Source organism: Periophthalmus magnuspinnatus, chromosome 5, assembly GCF_009829125.3.
Source record: "Periophthalmus magnuspinnatus isolate fPerMag1 chromosome 5, fPerMag1.2.pri, whole genome shotgun sequence".
Taxonomy (NCBI): Eukaryota; Metazoa; Chordata; class Actinopteri; order Gobiiformes; family Gobiidae; genus Periophthalmus; species Periophthalmus magnuspinnatus.
In genome coordinates, this window is record NC_047130.1 from 26,932,276 (window position 1) to 26,946,563 (window position 14,288).

At 37.2% G+C, this 14,288-nt stretch overlaps 3 protein-coding genes across 4 annotated transcripts in view; all 3 read right to left on the reverse strand.

The window, feature by feature from the left end:
- aurka (aurora kinase A) overlaps positions 1-14,288 on the reverse strand; it is a 139,966-nt gene that overhangs the window by 2,823 nt on the left and 122,855 nt on the right. The window contains exons 1-4 of one of the 2 annotated variants that reach the window (XM_055221908.1): positions 1,355-1,647; positions 891-956; positions 236-551; positions 137-158 (exon numbers count right to left, since the gene is read on the reverse strand). In XM_055221908.1, coding sequence (XP_055077883.1) covers positions 137-158; positions 236-551; positions 891-953 — 401 coding nt within the window. In that variant the 5' untranslated portion in view covers positions 954-956; positions 1,355-1,647. Of the gene's footprint in view, positions 1-136; positions 159-235; positions 552-890; positions 958-1,354; positions 1,648-14,288 lie in introns of those variants that run through there. The other variant, XM_055221909.1, reaches the window with a different exon arrangement.
- On the reverse strand, positions 2,234-7,302 carry LOC117371479 (PRELI domain containing protein 3B-like). The gene is made up of 6 exons (XM_033967173.2): positions 5,650-7,302; positions 4,784-4,952; positions 3,992-4,081; positions 3,694-3,764; positions 3,519-3,621; positions 2,234-3,298 (listed from the first exon to the last, which is right to left on the reverse strand). Exons 1-6 carry the CDS (start codon positions 5,679-5,681, stop codon positions 3,179-3,181), a joined length of 585 nt encoding a protein of 194 aa, XP_033823064.1. The 5' UTR covers positions 5,682-7,302; the 3' UTR covers positions 2,234-3,178.
- tubb1 (tubulin, beta 1 class VI) lies at positions 7,270-12,223 on the reverse strand. Its single transcript, XM_033966905.2, has 4 exons — positions 12,139-12,223; positions 10,054-10,162; positions 9,484-9,594; positions 7,270-8,423 (listed from the first exon to the last, which is right to left on the reverse strand). The coding sequence occupies exons 1-4, from the start codon at positions 12,193-12,195 to the stop codon at positions 7,270-7,272; spliced, it is 1,431 nt and encodes a 476-aa protein (XP_033822796.1). The 5' UTR covers positions 12,196-12,223.

Sequence of the window (14,288 nt, forward strand, 5' to 3'; positions counted from 1 at the left end):
AGGAAACATTTAAATAAAACTATGTAGGAGAGAAGAGTAGCCTGGCAAGCCAGCCTGTAGTTGTGGCAAACCATTTGCCATTTGTATACAATGGTAAATGTGTAAACGGGGGGGGGGGAAGAAAAAAAGAACTTACTGTGAACCTTTTCTTGGTTTATCTAAAAATGCAGAGAAATTGTTAAATATTTGAAAAACAAGCAGGCTAGATGTGCATTTATCAAATAGTTTTTCGTACTCTGCATCTTCTCAGTCTTAGGAGGCTCAGTTAAAGTTTTTGGCTGCTCCAACTTCATTTTTGTCTCTTGTGCCTTTGGTGGGTTTGGTTGTGAGCTGGTCTTTTGCTGGGACATGGGATGTACATTCTGTGCAAGTGGATTAATATTTTGCCCATTGGCAGACATTGGCTTCATTACAGCAGGGACATGAGATACAGGTTTTTGATGTGTGGCTGGTCGCTGCAGCCTCAGCGGTCCATTTGAAACACCCATGACACGCTGAGGCATTTGTGAATGTTGTGATACGGGAACACGCATTGGCCCATCAAACTTTGTCTGCAATGAAAATCCCAACAATGCAAGTTGAACACCACGATTAATTTACACAACACAAAAAAACATCACACCGCTAAATTTTTAGCCATTCAAATAGTTTACAGAAAATATCCTTAGTTCAAAATTAAAAAGGTGGTGACAAAAACAATGTGTTACACCTACTTTGTCACAACTCAAATTACTCTACTAAAATGTTCAAACTATGCAGGTAGCTAATGTCCTGTTATAGGTTAGGCACATGCAGACATATACATATATAACCTGCAACCCACAGGACGTAGTAAGCGAGATTTTTTAACTAAAGCTTCATTCTAAAATACAGCATAATTACCATATTACCTTTGCTTCTGGCCTTAGTGGATTGCCTTCTTTAGACAGTTTGACTCTTGCTGAAGAATCCATTGCCTTCAACACAGAATAAATTGGCATAATTATATAAGAGCGAGGTACAATTTGACATGACAGAACAAACAAGATTTGGTTTGAAAAAAAGTAGGATACATTTCACTACATCAGTTTTCATGATACAGCTTGTGTGGCTGCATGCAACCATAGTATACTGCATGTTAACCATAGTATACTGCATGTTAACCATAGTATACTGCATGTTAACCATAGTATACTGCATGTTAACCATAGTATACTGCATGTTAACCATAGTATACTGCATGTTAACCATAGTATACTGCATGTTAACCATAGTATACTGCATGTTAACCATAGTATACTGCATACTGCACCAGAGTGACAAAGAGTCATAGTTCACCAGACGACTAAAACAAAGCTAATAATAAACGACTTACCTAGAGTGGTGCTTCCAAGTTGAATTTTCTGTTTTAGTGTGCCACGATCCTGTTGCTTTATTGGCGTTATTTTCGATTAGCTAACCTTTAGCAACGTCGTGTCCCGATTACTTGTGCTAAAACCACATGCTAATGTAATCCAGCAATAAATCTAAGAATAATAAGCGTCCAGGAGACGGTACAACTGGTCTCAAAAAAAATAATAATCTAAACGTGGTAGGTAGTAAAATAAATAAAGGATGCCTAAGCACCTTGGTCCAAAACTAGTCCTCGCTGTTCAAGTGCTTTTTTCAGTTTTAAACAACCCTCCGTTCAAAACCTTTAAATGCAGCAGAGCCTTTTGATTGGTCAAGACAAACCTTATGCTTGATTCCCATTGGATACGCAGATCTGACGTCAAGACGCAAAGAAACAAAATTCTTTCTGACCTGTAGATGGCAGTAAAAATCAGAATCAGAAGACTTTTATTGCCATAGTCTGTGAACACAGTTCACAAACTAGGAACTTGCTTCGGTGAAAAAGTGCAACATAAACACACTGAATAAATACAAATACAAATAAGGGCATGCACAAAGTTAAAAAGATATGCTTAAAAAATCTAATGAAATACTTAAAGGGAGAAAATATATACAACAGCAAAAAAGCAAAAAGCGCTGGCGTTTGATTTTTTTTTTTTTTTGTTGTTGTTTACTTGCATAAATATATTTGTATAAATGAATCCCAAACTGGCAATATAAAAGTGCATGTTTTAAAATTTCCAATTCAGATGATAATGACGCTTGTGTTATATTTAGTTTAGTTCTTTAGGTTGTAATATCAGACTTGACCACATGAGGGCAGTAACCTTTACAAAATAATGAAATATCTGTCAACAATGGTACACAACAAATTCATGTTTTATTGCAAGATTTCGGTTATCATAACATGAAATATGCATATATATTCAGTATACCAAAATCATATCACCCACTCAAAACAAACCATAGGTCTAAATAAATATTACACAATATAATTTAAAGAAACTAATGGCATAATTACCACAAAGGTGTCCGGTACAAAAGACTTTCTTAAATGTAACTGTAACAACAATCACAACAGTGATATTAACGTCTCCTTCAGCATGTGTAGCAGCAGTTTTTGTTACATATTTTAGTGCAAATAACTGTCCAAAAGACATAAACTGTAAGAACATGTCAAATAGGAAAACCTATTTTCATATAAATTGGCTACAATCACACAAACAACAAGGAAACATCTAAGAAAGTCTTAGTCAACAAGACTATGGCAGAGGTACTGATCCCTTCATTTTGCATTAGCTAAGTTTTAACCAGGCATCTGTGCAGAGAGTTTTCTTGAGGTCCCATAAAGAAAGGTCTCCAAAATAATAAATACATTCAGTGATGCTGGAATACATTTCATCCCTATTTACAGAAAACATCTTCTAGTTGACCCACAATCACATACAGTACTCATAGAAAAGCTCTGTTGGCATTATGAGGTCTTGTCCATGGTTTAAACCATATATAGCCAAAGAGCAATGGGTTTCCTTCATCTTGTTATTTGGCACATTTTGACTGTTAGTGTATCCTGTGCTTTCCTCTCTTCTTCATCAAGACACCCATCTACAAGGGTTTGATTTAAACATGTCCCTGAGTATGTTTTCGTTGTGACTGCCAAAATGTAGTCACAATGAAACTAGTTTCATTTTAAATGGTAAATCTTAATTGAAATATCCAGAGCACCATCAACCACCAACCCATCATAGGAAGACAGATATATGGAGATACAGTTTTGGCCAGACTCATCTGGGAAATGGCTCAGGAGTCATTTCTCTGTGACTGCGGCTGCTGCCATAGGAGTACGTATGGTTCCACGGGCTGTAGCTGCTAGTTCTTCAATTTCAGAATTCAAACGTCTTATTACCCACTCCATTGCTTCACGGCCCTGTATAACAGAAAATATTAACATGGTGAAAGACATGTGATTGTTTTGGAACTGGGATGAAAACTAACAAAAAAAGGTTTCCTCACAATGTAAAACACAACAATTTAGATAAATTCTATAACTATTCTAATGACACGCATTCAACTTTATATTCTTGACTTAGACATAAGTTACATTATGATTTGTATGATTTATAATTGTTTTGAGGTAAAAGACCTACCTTTCCAGCATTAGTAGAGATGGTGCTAGCCATAACTCCCTCCAAGTAGCTGCTTAGACTTACTCCTTTTACTGAGATGATAGCTTCCTGTGTCAGTATAGTTCTAGAAAGATATAAAATAGTATAAGTAATGTTTACTCATGGTAACAAACATAGTACAAGTATGGATGCTTACTTGTCTGGATCTTCTGGATGAGGCTTGTATGTTAACTTCTCATCCACAGAAACCAAGTTTGTAAAAGTAATCTGGCAAACAAACGCAAAACTTGATAAAGGTTTCAAATGCAAAGGCAGAGTATCTTTAACATTCTCAAAATAGCAGTGTTCATTATTGAAACATGAGTTGTGATGAAGCTGTACAACTAGTCAGACTAGATGCCACTACCTTTCAGCTAAACAATGTTTACAATAGAACAACCTGCAAACAGTAAAATACCAAACACCAAACAGTTGACTGGTTATGGGGAACTCACATTAGTAGACTGAAGTTCAAATGTCTTCTCTTCAGGGTTCACGACTGAATGCTCTTGAACATAAGTGTATGTTCGAGAGTTCCCAATGATCTGAAGAGACAATATAAATAAATTATATTTTAATGCAAAGGACTGTATAAGATTTGCAAAGAATGTACAGAACAAATTGTTCTTTAGAATTATAGCATTCCATTTGACATTTTTTGTCAAAATATTGAATTATATATATAATATATAATTATATATATTTTGAATCATATATTCTTGATTAGGTTAAATCTGCAAACAACTACTTCCCAGATCATCCACTTCTGGGAGTCAGATTTTCTTTGAACTACACAGTGCACAGTTAGAACAAGCACAACTTGCTCAGCAAGAGATTATGGGCAATCTTCTGAGAAAGTAGCATTAGTGTGACAAAAAATGCATCTGACTGTAGACAAGTCGAAGAAAAAAAAAGGGGGGGATTATCATGATGGCCGTGTTGGCCGACTTCAAGGATATTCTGACGGCCCAATATTAAGACTCAAATTCCATGCAATGACATGAAAAGTTACATCACATGCTGTTATGGGTGACACTTTAGTAATGATAGGAATGACACCCAGGCACACAGCCATAAAACATCATGGAACCCACCACTGGTAAATGCTGTCACTGAACAGAAATAGCCACAAGGGTAAAGGGCATGCTTGGGGCATTAACTGGTTTACAAGCATAAAAAGGTGAAAACTGGTATCAAGTTTCAAATGTCTTGGTTCCTAAAGTCAGTGGTCCAACAAAAACACTTACAGATTTCACTATAGATGGAAGGCCCCACTCTGTGCTGAGAAGTCTTGTACTGTGTAGACGACCTTGTGAGTCAATAGATCGGTCCAAAACATCAACACCAATGACGCTGGGATTCATGGGGTTTGGATACTTCTGCATAGCAGCATTGGTCACAGTTTCCCATGGATGGCTGTCACAAGATAAAACTGAATAAATCTCTTTATGTGCAAATGTCTACAGATGAATTACAAATACTGACATATGTGCAATAGCTAAGCTAAGTAGGTTGTAAGAAAAATAAATGCTATTATGAAAGATAATTATACTTCTTCTGTAAAGCTACTTTGTGCAATAGGCTACTAAAAGAGAGCCTACAAATGAACTACATAATTAAGATATAAAAGAAATGTGATTATATGAGCACAAAAGAGCGGTGAAATGTTGCCATGGAGACGGGTGTTAGAGGTGGGGGCGTGGCCGGCGTGAAGCTGACGTAAGCACGCATGACGTCAAAGTAGGGGAAAGGTTGCGCATGTGGCCCTGACCGGCGACTTTACGCAACACCGAGGTCTTTGTAACTCCCGCAGCTGGTCAATGACAAACGGATAACGTCTTTTAATCGTATAACATTTTCGTATTACTTTGAGAAATATGAAGCATAAAGCCAAAAGACAAACGCTATTATAATATTATATATTATTTTATTACTTTCATGCAAATATTTCACCTGCTGGTTGTCTACATAAGTATTGTTTCATCCACTAAAATAATCATTATCAGTAAACTCAGAAACATAATGTGACAGCTGAAGGGTTGAGACCATCAAGACGATCTGTCCTTAGTCTAGTGAACTAAAGTTCATTAAGCCTATAGTACAGTGAGCCTACTTGAAGATGTGTTCCGATGTCCAAATCTTCATGGTTTATCTTCTAGCTTTTAGACGAGTCTAAATGAAGTGAACACACGCCGGGTGACAGAATCGCAGTCTGTGAAAAAAAGAACATCCACGCTCGAGGACTAGCGCGTGAGGCCCCACCCCCTCACTCACCTCCCCACCCACCGCGGGGAAGTCACGAGGGCGAGTGTCTGTGACGCACTTCCGCAGTGTTACCGCACTGTCCTATCGTGCCCTGTGCACTATCCTCAGAGACAGAATATGTGAAGGACTTTAGGGGGAAAAACTTGACCGTTTGGGCTCACTTACTTTTTAATGCATTTGCTTCATTAAATGATATATGTGCTGTGATGCTGTCAGGCTACATAAAACTGATAGAATATAGTCTATGTTGCAGGGTACCCTAACCCCGGCTCATTCTCTCTATATATTATTTTAAATCATTGTAAGAGGACATCAGTTTACAATAATGGCAATATAAGAACACGCACGAATAGTACAAAAATACAACAATATAACATAGGGGCAAAACACATCTATATAATATTAAATAATAGTCTGCCTAATGTTTTTGTCATTCTCAGTATATAAGGTCATGACTTATTGGAAACCTTCAGAATACTCTCACTGAACTGGTGAGACCTACAGACCAACAGTAATGAATGATCTGGAGGTAGTACTGAGAGAAGACAGATTTTTCTTTTCTTACTTTTAGTCGTAAGACCTGGCAAACTAAAGGGTGAGGTTGCTTTCTAACCCTAATATTTGGCTCTAGAATCAAAACCACAAGTAAGCAATGGAATTGTAGGCCTACATATTGCTCTTGTCATTCAGAATAAATCAGCATTTCTGTTGTTATTAGTAAAGTAAATATGATTTGAACATATCTTAGTTAACAGCGTCTGATGAATTATGCAATCGTATTAAACAACCTTTTAAGATTAAAATACTGGCCCTAAATATATCTCAAAAATCATCATTGAACACTAAAAACAAAAGCCACTACAGCAAAACTCATTTATATTCAATATAAATATATAGTCTTAAAAGTAGACTATAGCTTGTCACCAGGTCATTTACACGTCATGCGAGCTTATCTGTGGGCACAGACACTCCAACCTAGTTCTGTGTAATCGCCATGCCCCAGATTGTAACAGTGGGAGGAAACTCTGTGGCAGCATTGAGCTGTACAGTGGCACCAAGCTGTCAGCATGCTGTCCATCAATGGACAACCTAGCTAATTAAAAAGTTAACAAAAAAGTTGTCATATAGTTGAAAAATAACACATAATTACATGTTTGCAAGTTTCATATCATTTTTCTCAAAACCACATGTCTATATCTAATATATCTCTATACATATATCTGTATAATACAATTCCATTTCATATGTTAAATAAAATGCTGCAGATCACAAATAAGGATTATACTTTGTAGCACAAGGGACAAATTGCCAACACTGTCAAACATTCATTGATTTCATTGTGAGTATAAAAACACCCCTTTTTCATATCCTACAAATACTTTTCAAATAATTGAATTACATAAAAATCATAAAACATCACATTACTCTGTATATTTACATTTTCCCCATCACTATTTTAGAATCATTTCTATGACTCTATTGTCTCCTTACTTATCTCACTTATCTCAGTCACTGTTTCCAATCGAACATCCATTTGGGGCTGCACGTTGGCTGCGGGTCGTGAAAAGGGCACCTCCTCCTCCTCTTCCTCACCATCTCCATCCATTTCTGCTGTAGCATCTTGGTACTGTTGGTACTCTGACACTAGGTCATTCAAGTTGTTCTCAGCTTCTGTGAACTCCATTTCATCCATACCTTCTCCAGTGTACCAATGCAGAAACGCCTTGCGCCTAAACATGAGTGAAAACTGCTCACCCACCCGTCTAAATATCTCTTGAATTGCTGTGTTATTGCCGATGAATGTGGATGACATTTTGAGACCACGTGGTGGGATATCACACACAGCCACCTTGACATTATGAGGGATCCAGTCCACAAAGTAGTTGCTATTTTTCTGTTGGATTGCAAGCATTTGTTCATCCACTTCTTTAGTTGACATACGTCCACGAAATATACCTGCCGCTGTGAGGTAGCGACCTCTTCTGGGGTCACATGCGGTCATCATATTGCGTGCATCAAACATTTGCTGTGTAAGCTCGGGAACGGTCAGTGCTCTATACTGCTGGCTTCCACGAGGAGTTAAAGGGGCAAAGCCCGGCATGAAGAAATGAAGACGGGGAAATGGCACCATGTTAACGGCTAGCTTTCTCAAATCTGCATTGAGCTGCCCTGGAAACCTGAGCGAAGTAGTTACCCCGCTCATTGTCAAAGAGACAAGATGGTTGAGATCTCCATAAGTTGGCGTTGTGAGCTTCAGTGTACGAAAGCATATATCATAGAGGGCTTCATTGTCGATGCAGAAGGTCTCATCAGTGTTTTCCAGGAGTTGATGCACGGACAATGTGGCATTGTAGGGTTCCACAACTGTGTCTGAAACTTTTGGTGATGGCATAACACTGAAGCTGTTCATGATGCGGTCTGGGTACTCTTCTCTGATCTTGTTGATAATTAGGGTGCCCATGCCTGAGCCGGTGCCACCGCCCAAAGAGTGGACCAGCTGGAAGCCCTGGAGGCAGTCACAGCTCTCACTCTCATTCCTCACCCGGTCTATCACCTGCTCCACAAGCTCAGCCCCCTCAGTGTAGTGGCCTTTTGCCCAGTTGTTCCCTGCTCCAGAGTTTCCTAGAGTGGAATCAGACAATGAATTGCAAAGTAATTGCATCTAACTTCAAAACATGTCACAGAAAACCGCCTCCGCATATCTAACTTGATCCTCAGTGTCCACTTTGTTGTCACCTTCTTCATATAGTAATTTGTTATGTTCTCCATTCTCACAGAGCCAATGTAAACTGTACAGTACAAACATTGCTGCTTTTTCTCTCCTGCCCTACACATTTTCCATTTCATCTTTACCAATACCCTTTCATTCTAGGGCTGAACGATTTGTGAAAAATACCTAATATGTAATATGTAATGTAATTTTTTTGGACAAGCATTGTGATTGTGATTAGATTTGCAACTTATGTGCCAATAATTGGATTCAGGTCGAAGATCACATTTTAAATACATCCAGAAGAATTGACAAAAAGACTGAAATATGACCTGCTAAACAAATACAAGAATCTGATGTATTTCAGAGCATGTTTGTACAGATCTAAACTAAAGGGTTCACAGGTTTATGTAGGATAAGTCGTAGCCTTTGCAATATGCTAACTGATTGTGGTGAACCTTGCAGCCCTATTTCCTTCTCTTTTCAATCTTCATATCAGCTTTACAAGAACAAAAGTGGAATTTATCAAACGTGCAGCAGTCAAACCCAAGTTCTACATAAGGGCTCCATTTAGGACAATGGCTAAACACTGATCTAGGACTGTATGTAATGCATGTAATAGCAAAGAGTCATTCTGAGTACAGTATGCATTCCCCAATATGTGTACATTTATGTTGCAGCTATATTGTTATAACCATGTTTCTCACTTCATTTGTTTGCGGTTTGTCACTGCAAATAATGGTTGCAGTGAGTAATATCACTAGGCCTTTCGCAATTGCAATGTCCAAACCACACTATATGCAGAATATATTATGATAAACAGTAGCATGTGTACCACAGCCATTATATGACAATGACACTGTATGCCTGATAATCTCAATGAATTTTATATATTTGAAATTGAACCCTATCTGAAATAATGACCTGCAACAAAAATGAAGTACAATAAAACACAGTTCAACTTTATCTCACCATGAATGAAATTATCAGGTCTAAAAAGGGGACCAATTTGACTTCCTCTGACACTGTCCATAGTTCCTGGCTCCAGATCAACAAGTAGAGCTCGGGGCACGTATTTTCCACCTAAAACATAAAACATGCAAAGCTAGTAATCTTTCTATGGTTAAAATACAGCTAAAACAGGCACTAGTTTGTACTGAAGGTCGACTACGTAAGTGTCTATCTGCTTGTCTTTATAGATATGCTAATTTTTTTGCCTGGAATGTTACACAGTATTGCATTAAATGTATGTATTTCAAGCAGACAAGCAGGTGACACCACTAGGCCAAGTTACAGGTTAGAACTGTACCAGAAAAGTTACACTGTGCATCTTTAAAATATTATCTTTTAGTTTTATTTATGAGAAATGACCTACACATAAATCTGCCCCAACAGCATCTCCAACAGCCACCATTCACATGTTCACACAGGCAAGACTTGTGCTACTCAATAATGCAACGACAGTATGCTATGCTATTGAACTGTTGTGTCAGTTACAATTTAGTCAGGTACTTGACTGTTAAAATGATTTTCTTTTCTTACCATGAGCCTCATTGAAGTAGACATTGGCCCTCTCCAGCTGTAAACTGGAGTCTCCTTCATAGATTCCTACAGCATTGATGCCATGTTCTTCACAGATCACTTCCCAAAACTGAAACAGATCAAGGCAAGGCGAGTTTATTTCTAGAGCACAATTTGTACACAATGTAATTCAAGGTATGTTACAAAACAAGAAGAATGTGCTAAAATCACAATACAGACAAATGAGTCAATAAAATTGATCGCCCGCATCAGTTTTCCTCTTGTCACCTTGATAAGACCAGTCTCAGTGCTAAACCTGACTGGAAAACTTCAAAATAGTTGCTCTGTTGGCAAGTGTTGGCTTTTTCAAGGACTTTACCAATGGGCGACAGTTTTTTTAAGATGGACTGGATGCTTAATGACCGCATTTTTCAAGACCCTGGAATGTTCAGGAGTGAAGTGACATGTAAGTAAGAGGTGGTGCTCAGTACAGACTTAAGAAAGAAGACAGCTGACACCTCAAGGCAGCTTATGGAACAACTCTGTGATGATTTCTTTTCAGTTACAGGTGCAACGCAAGGAGGGACACTGGAAGTTTAGACTGAGCAGTCACAGTGGGGATCCAGCCCCTGAGGGTCCCACTAAGGGCCTTGATCTTCTCATGTAGTAATTGTTCTGTCTATGACACTCATTATAAGTTAATAAGGCTTGCTCGCTCTGTAGGGGCCTAATTGTAAGCATACTGTCTATGGACTATGGTAACATAAAGTGCAGCACATGGACAGAATAAATAGCAGTTAAAGTGACTTCAGTGATTGGTGTTTCACATTATGCTACGTTACATATCCCTGGATTTTAGGGTGAAGAAAAATTATCATTGTTGCCCAAACAATTGACAGCTCTTAATGCATTATGATATATTTATAATCCTATTTTGATTAGTCAAGCTGGAAAACCAGGAAGCAAAAACACACAAATACTCAAGACTTTTTAGATGAGAAATTAGTAAAAATTATTTTTGACCACAAAAATTATAGAGTATGCAGCAGTTTTATTATTTCTAGGTGTGTAGATTTCTAATTTATATTTTAGTGCTAAGTGCTCCTAATGTAGTACAGATAAATATGTATTTTGTATTTCATTGTCTTAACAATTGTCATGTGTCAGTTTTTTCTAAAACATATCATTTTTAACAGGATATGAATGTCTATTTTTTCAATTGCAGTTTTTTTTTTTTTTTGAACGACATGATAAAAATGTCACACCCATGCCAGTTTAGCTTGGCTCTTATCTTTGTTCTTCAAAAACCACCAGGGAACACCCTGTCACTCAAAACAGATGGCAGCCACTTTCTTAAAACACAACTCAGACATTTATAAAGCCTTGTTGAAAATGTAAAACTGGACCAATCACAGGCACAAAATATTGTGTGCTCTTTACAATTAAAGGAAAGTACATGTTTATAGCAAACTATAGCAATACCATTGAAAAGAAAAAGTTAGTCTGTAAACTTTTGGGTTATGTTACTTTAATTAAATAATTAAACAAAAATATTAATATATAAAATAAAAGCAACATTAATGAATTTATTTTAAAGTCAATTAATATTAATTTCTTTTGTAATTTAATGTGACAAAGTAAACTAAATACAGTTGTCAGTAACTCCTGTTGCACATCCTATACCTTTAGCTGTACTTCATTGACCCTACAGGTTCACACAAGGACATCCTGAGGGCCAAGGGGACACCCGTTTGATAAACATTTAGTGAAATATAAATTATGGTAGTAAAAAATGTTATTATATGGTATTTTTTCTATTGAAATGCTTTCTCAGGAATCCATATTTGTCAGTCTATTTGTTTGTTTCTCCTATTCATGTGTTTCAAGATATGGAAAGGGACCTCAATCACCATAGCAATAAAGCAATTCAAATTAAAATACTATATAGTTTGAATGAGGAAAGGTCCTCACAAAATCCTTCAAGTCAAGAACAGAGACATTGCCATTAATATGCCATTAACAGGAGGAAGAACATCAGTAAATATAATGTAGCCTATGTTATGACTGCTGATGTGGTTTAGTAAAAAGAAATGTATAAATTATTACCTTTGAGCCAATCTGGTTGCCACATTGTCCAATTTGGAGATGTACAATTTCTCGCATGTTGATGGAGTTATACAAAGGCTGGTGGGGTTTTTGATTCAAAGTGCTTCATGATGAGAGCTTTATACTGCCCTCCTTCTGAGGTCATCAGTGATGTCAGAAGGTCCCTTCTTGTTAAGCAGTATATTATTAAAAAACAACAAAAAAACAATAATAATCACAGAGGTCATGTTTATTTAATTATACAATTAATTAATTATACAATTAACTATTGTGTTTAACATGTTACTTTAAGTGAATTTGTCGATCAAAGGATGGCAAGACTTTAGCTTTGCCCAAAATCAACCAGGAAAGATTAAATATATGAGAGATGCTGCCATCTTCTGGCCCAAAGGAGAAATATCTAATTGTTCAGCATAAACAAAACTTCTTCTTCTTCTATGTCTCTAAATGTTATTTGTTACACTCATTTTCTGTTTAATATCAAACAATTCTTAGGTTAAATAGACACCATTGTTCTTGCAAATTCTTGTAAATATAAAAACTATTTCAGTGCCTTTTGTGCATAGATTGAAAAGGACTGTGGCAGGCATGCTGATTGTCTGTACAGACGCGCTGAGGAAAGCCACACTCATCACTGACAAAGCCTCACATCCCCTGGATCACTCCTTCATAGAGCGCCACTGGCCTGCAGGAACATCTACAAGAAAGCATTCATCACCACTGAAAAAACTGTCCTAAATAAGACAGTTTCATTCTGAACAGCTGATTTCATATTGTTATTTTATTCTGTGTGACTGTGGATGTGCATATTCTTTAAAAACTGTTAGAACTGCATTATGATTATGATAACAAAAACAAAAAGGTTTTCCCTTTTCTGAAATGTATTGTGGTCAAGGGGAAGAAGTGCCCTCTATGGTGGCATGATTGTAGTACTGCACTGCTATTGGAAAGCCCTAATGCTGTCTTGCTGCTTCTAGTCGTTACTGCCACTATTACTACTGTACTATAACCTTAACTACGACTGCTAACCACTAGCACTTTTACTTCTAGTGCAGTTGTAGGTAAAAAAAAAACAAAACATGAGGTGCTGTGGCATGATTTTACTTGTGCCATGCTCACCAGTGGGCTTTGGTAATGGTTACGTTCTCTGTGTGGTGCCAGGACAGCCCCCTGAAGGACAGAGCGAGATAACTGACAGCAGGTCTAGTTTAGCCCAGACAAAAGGATAGGAGTGGGGCAGGTGTCTAGGTTTGTGTGTGTGCCCTAGAAAGAACCAGGCCAGACTGAGAATGGGCAGGACTTGAGTGGTGCCCATAAATTCACACGTCCTCCATACGGTAGACATATATACATCATTACTTTCATTGCCTTACTTTCCTGGGCAAGCTTGATAAATGAGGGCTACTGGACTACAAATGTGTCATATAGGCCAATCAAGTCACAATACACTGACATTTCTTCCCGACTGAAATTCAAATGAAAAGAATGACACTATCTACTTTATTTTTACAACATAAAAAACGGCTGCAACAAATTAAATAACAGTTCAGTGTTTAATTTTCAAATTGACTTAATAATTTTTTATTCTATTTTTTAACAGATCCCAATATGTGCACTACAATACACGCTGTCCATAATAGGTAGGTCTTCTGCAACTGAAAGTAAATAAGAATTATAAATACAAGATAAATACAACTAGATGGTTTGATTTTATAAAGCTGCATGGCCACACACAAATATATAAAACATGAATAAAAAGGAATAAGGGAGGGTATCTGCATACAAAAACATTTGTAAAAAACATTTTACAATAATATAATATAGAGATAACATTATAGTAATTTTGGTTCAGTAGAGTAAAGTAAAAAGGGACTAACCATTGAAATAGGCCTGGACTTACAGACTAGTTCTTTCAAACTGTGGTGTTCAAAGTGGCTGGTCACCAGTCCAGGTCCTCTGCAAATTGTGCTTTACGACTTATATGGATTTAATTCATATTTTGTTCTCCTCAGGAGCTGATTTAAGACCTAGAACTGGTTAATTCTCTTAGACTAAGTTATGAGTTGGCAAAGTCTCAGAAAGTTGATTATTTTCTGTGCAACTTGCAATCCACTCATTTTATTTCAAACCTGTCTTGTGTAACACAGGTA

Coding starts and splice junctions, on each gene's coding strand:
- LOC117371479 (XM_033967173.2), bottom strand. CDS start 5,681: ATGAAGATTTGGACATCGGAACACATCTTCAA. Junction 4,953..5,649: donor ACATCGGAACACATCTTCAA/GTAGGCTCACTG, acceptor ATCTTGTGACAG/CCATCCATGGGAAACTGTGA. Junction 3,622..3,693: donor CATCCAGAAGATCCAGACAA/GTAAGCATCCAT, acceptor ATATCTTTCTAG/AACTATACTGACACAGGAAG.
- tubb1 (XM_033966905.2), bottom strand. CDS start 12,195: ATGCGAGAAATTGTACATCTCCAAATTGGACAATGTGGCAACCAGATT. Junction 10,163..12,138: donor GCAACCAGATTGGCTCAAAG/GTAATAATTTAT, acceptor GATCTGTTTCAG/TTTTGGGAAGTGATCTGTGA. Junction 9,595..10,053: donor CTACTTCAATGAGGCTCATG/GTAAGAAAAGAA, acceptor TTTATGTTTTAG/GTGGAAAATACGTGCCCCGA.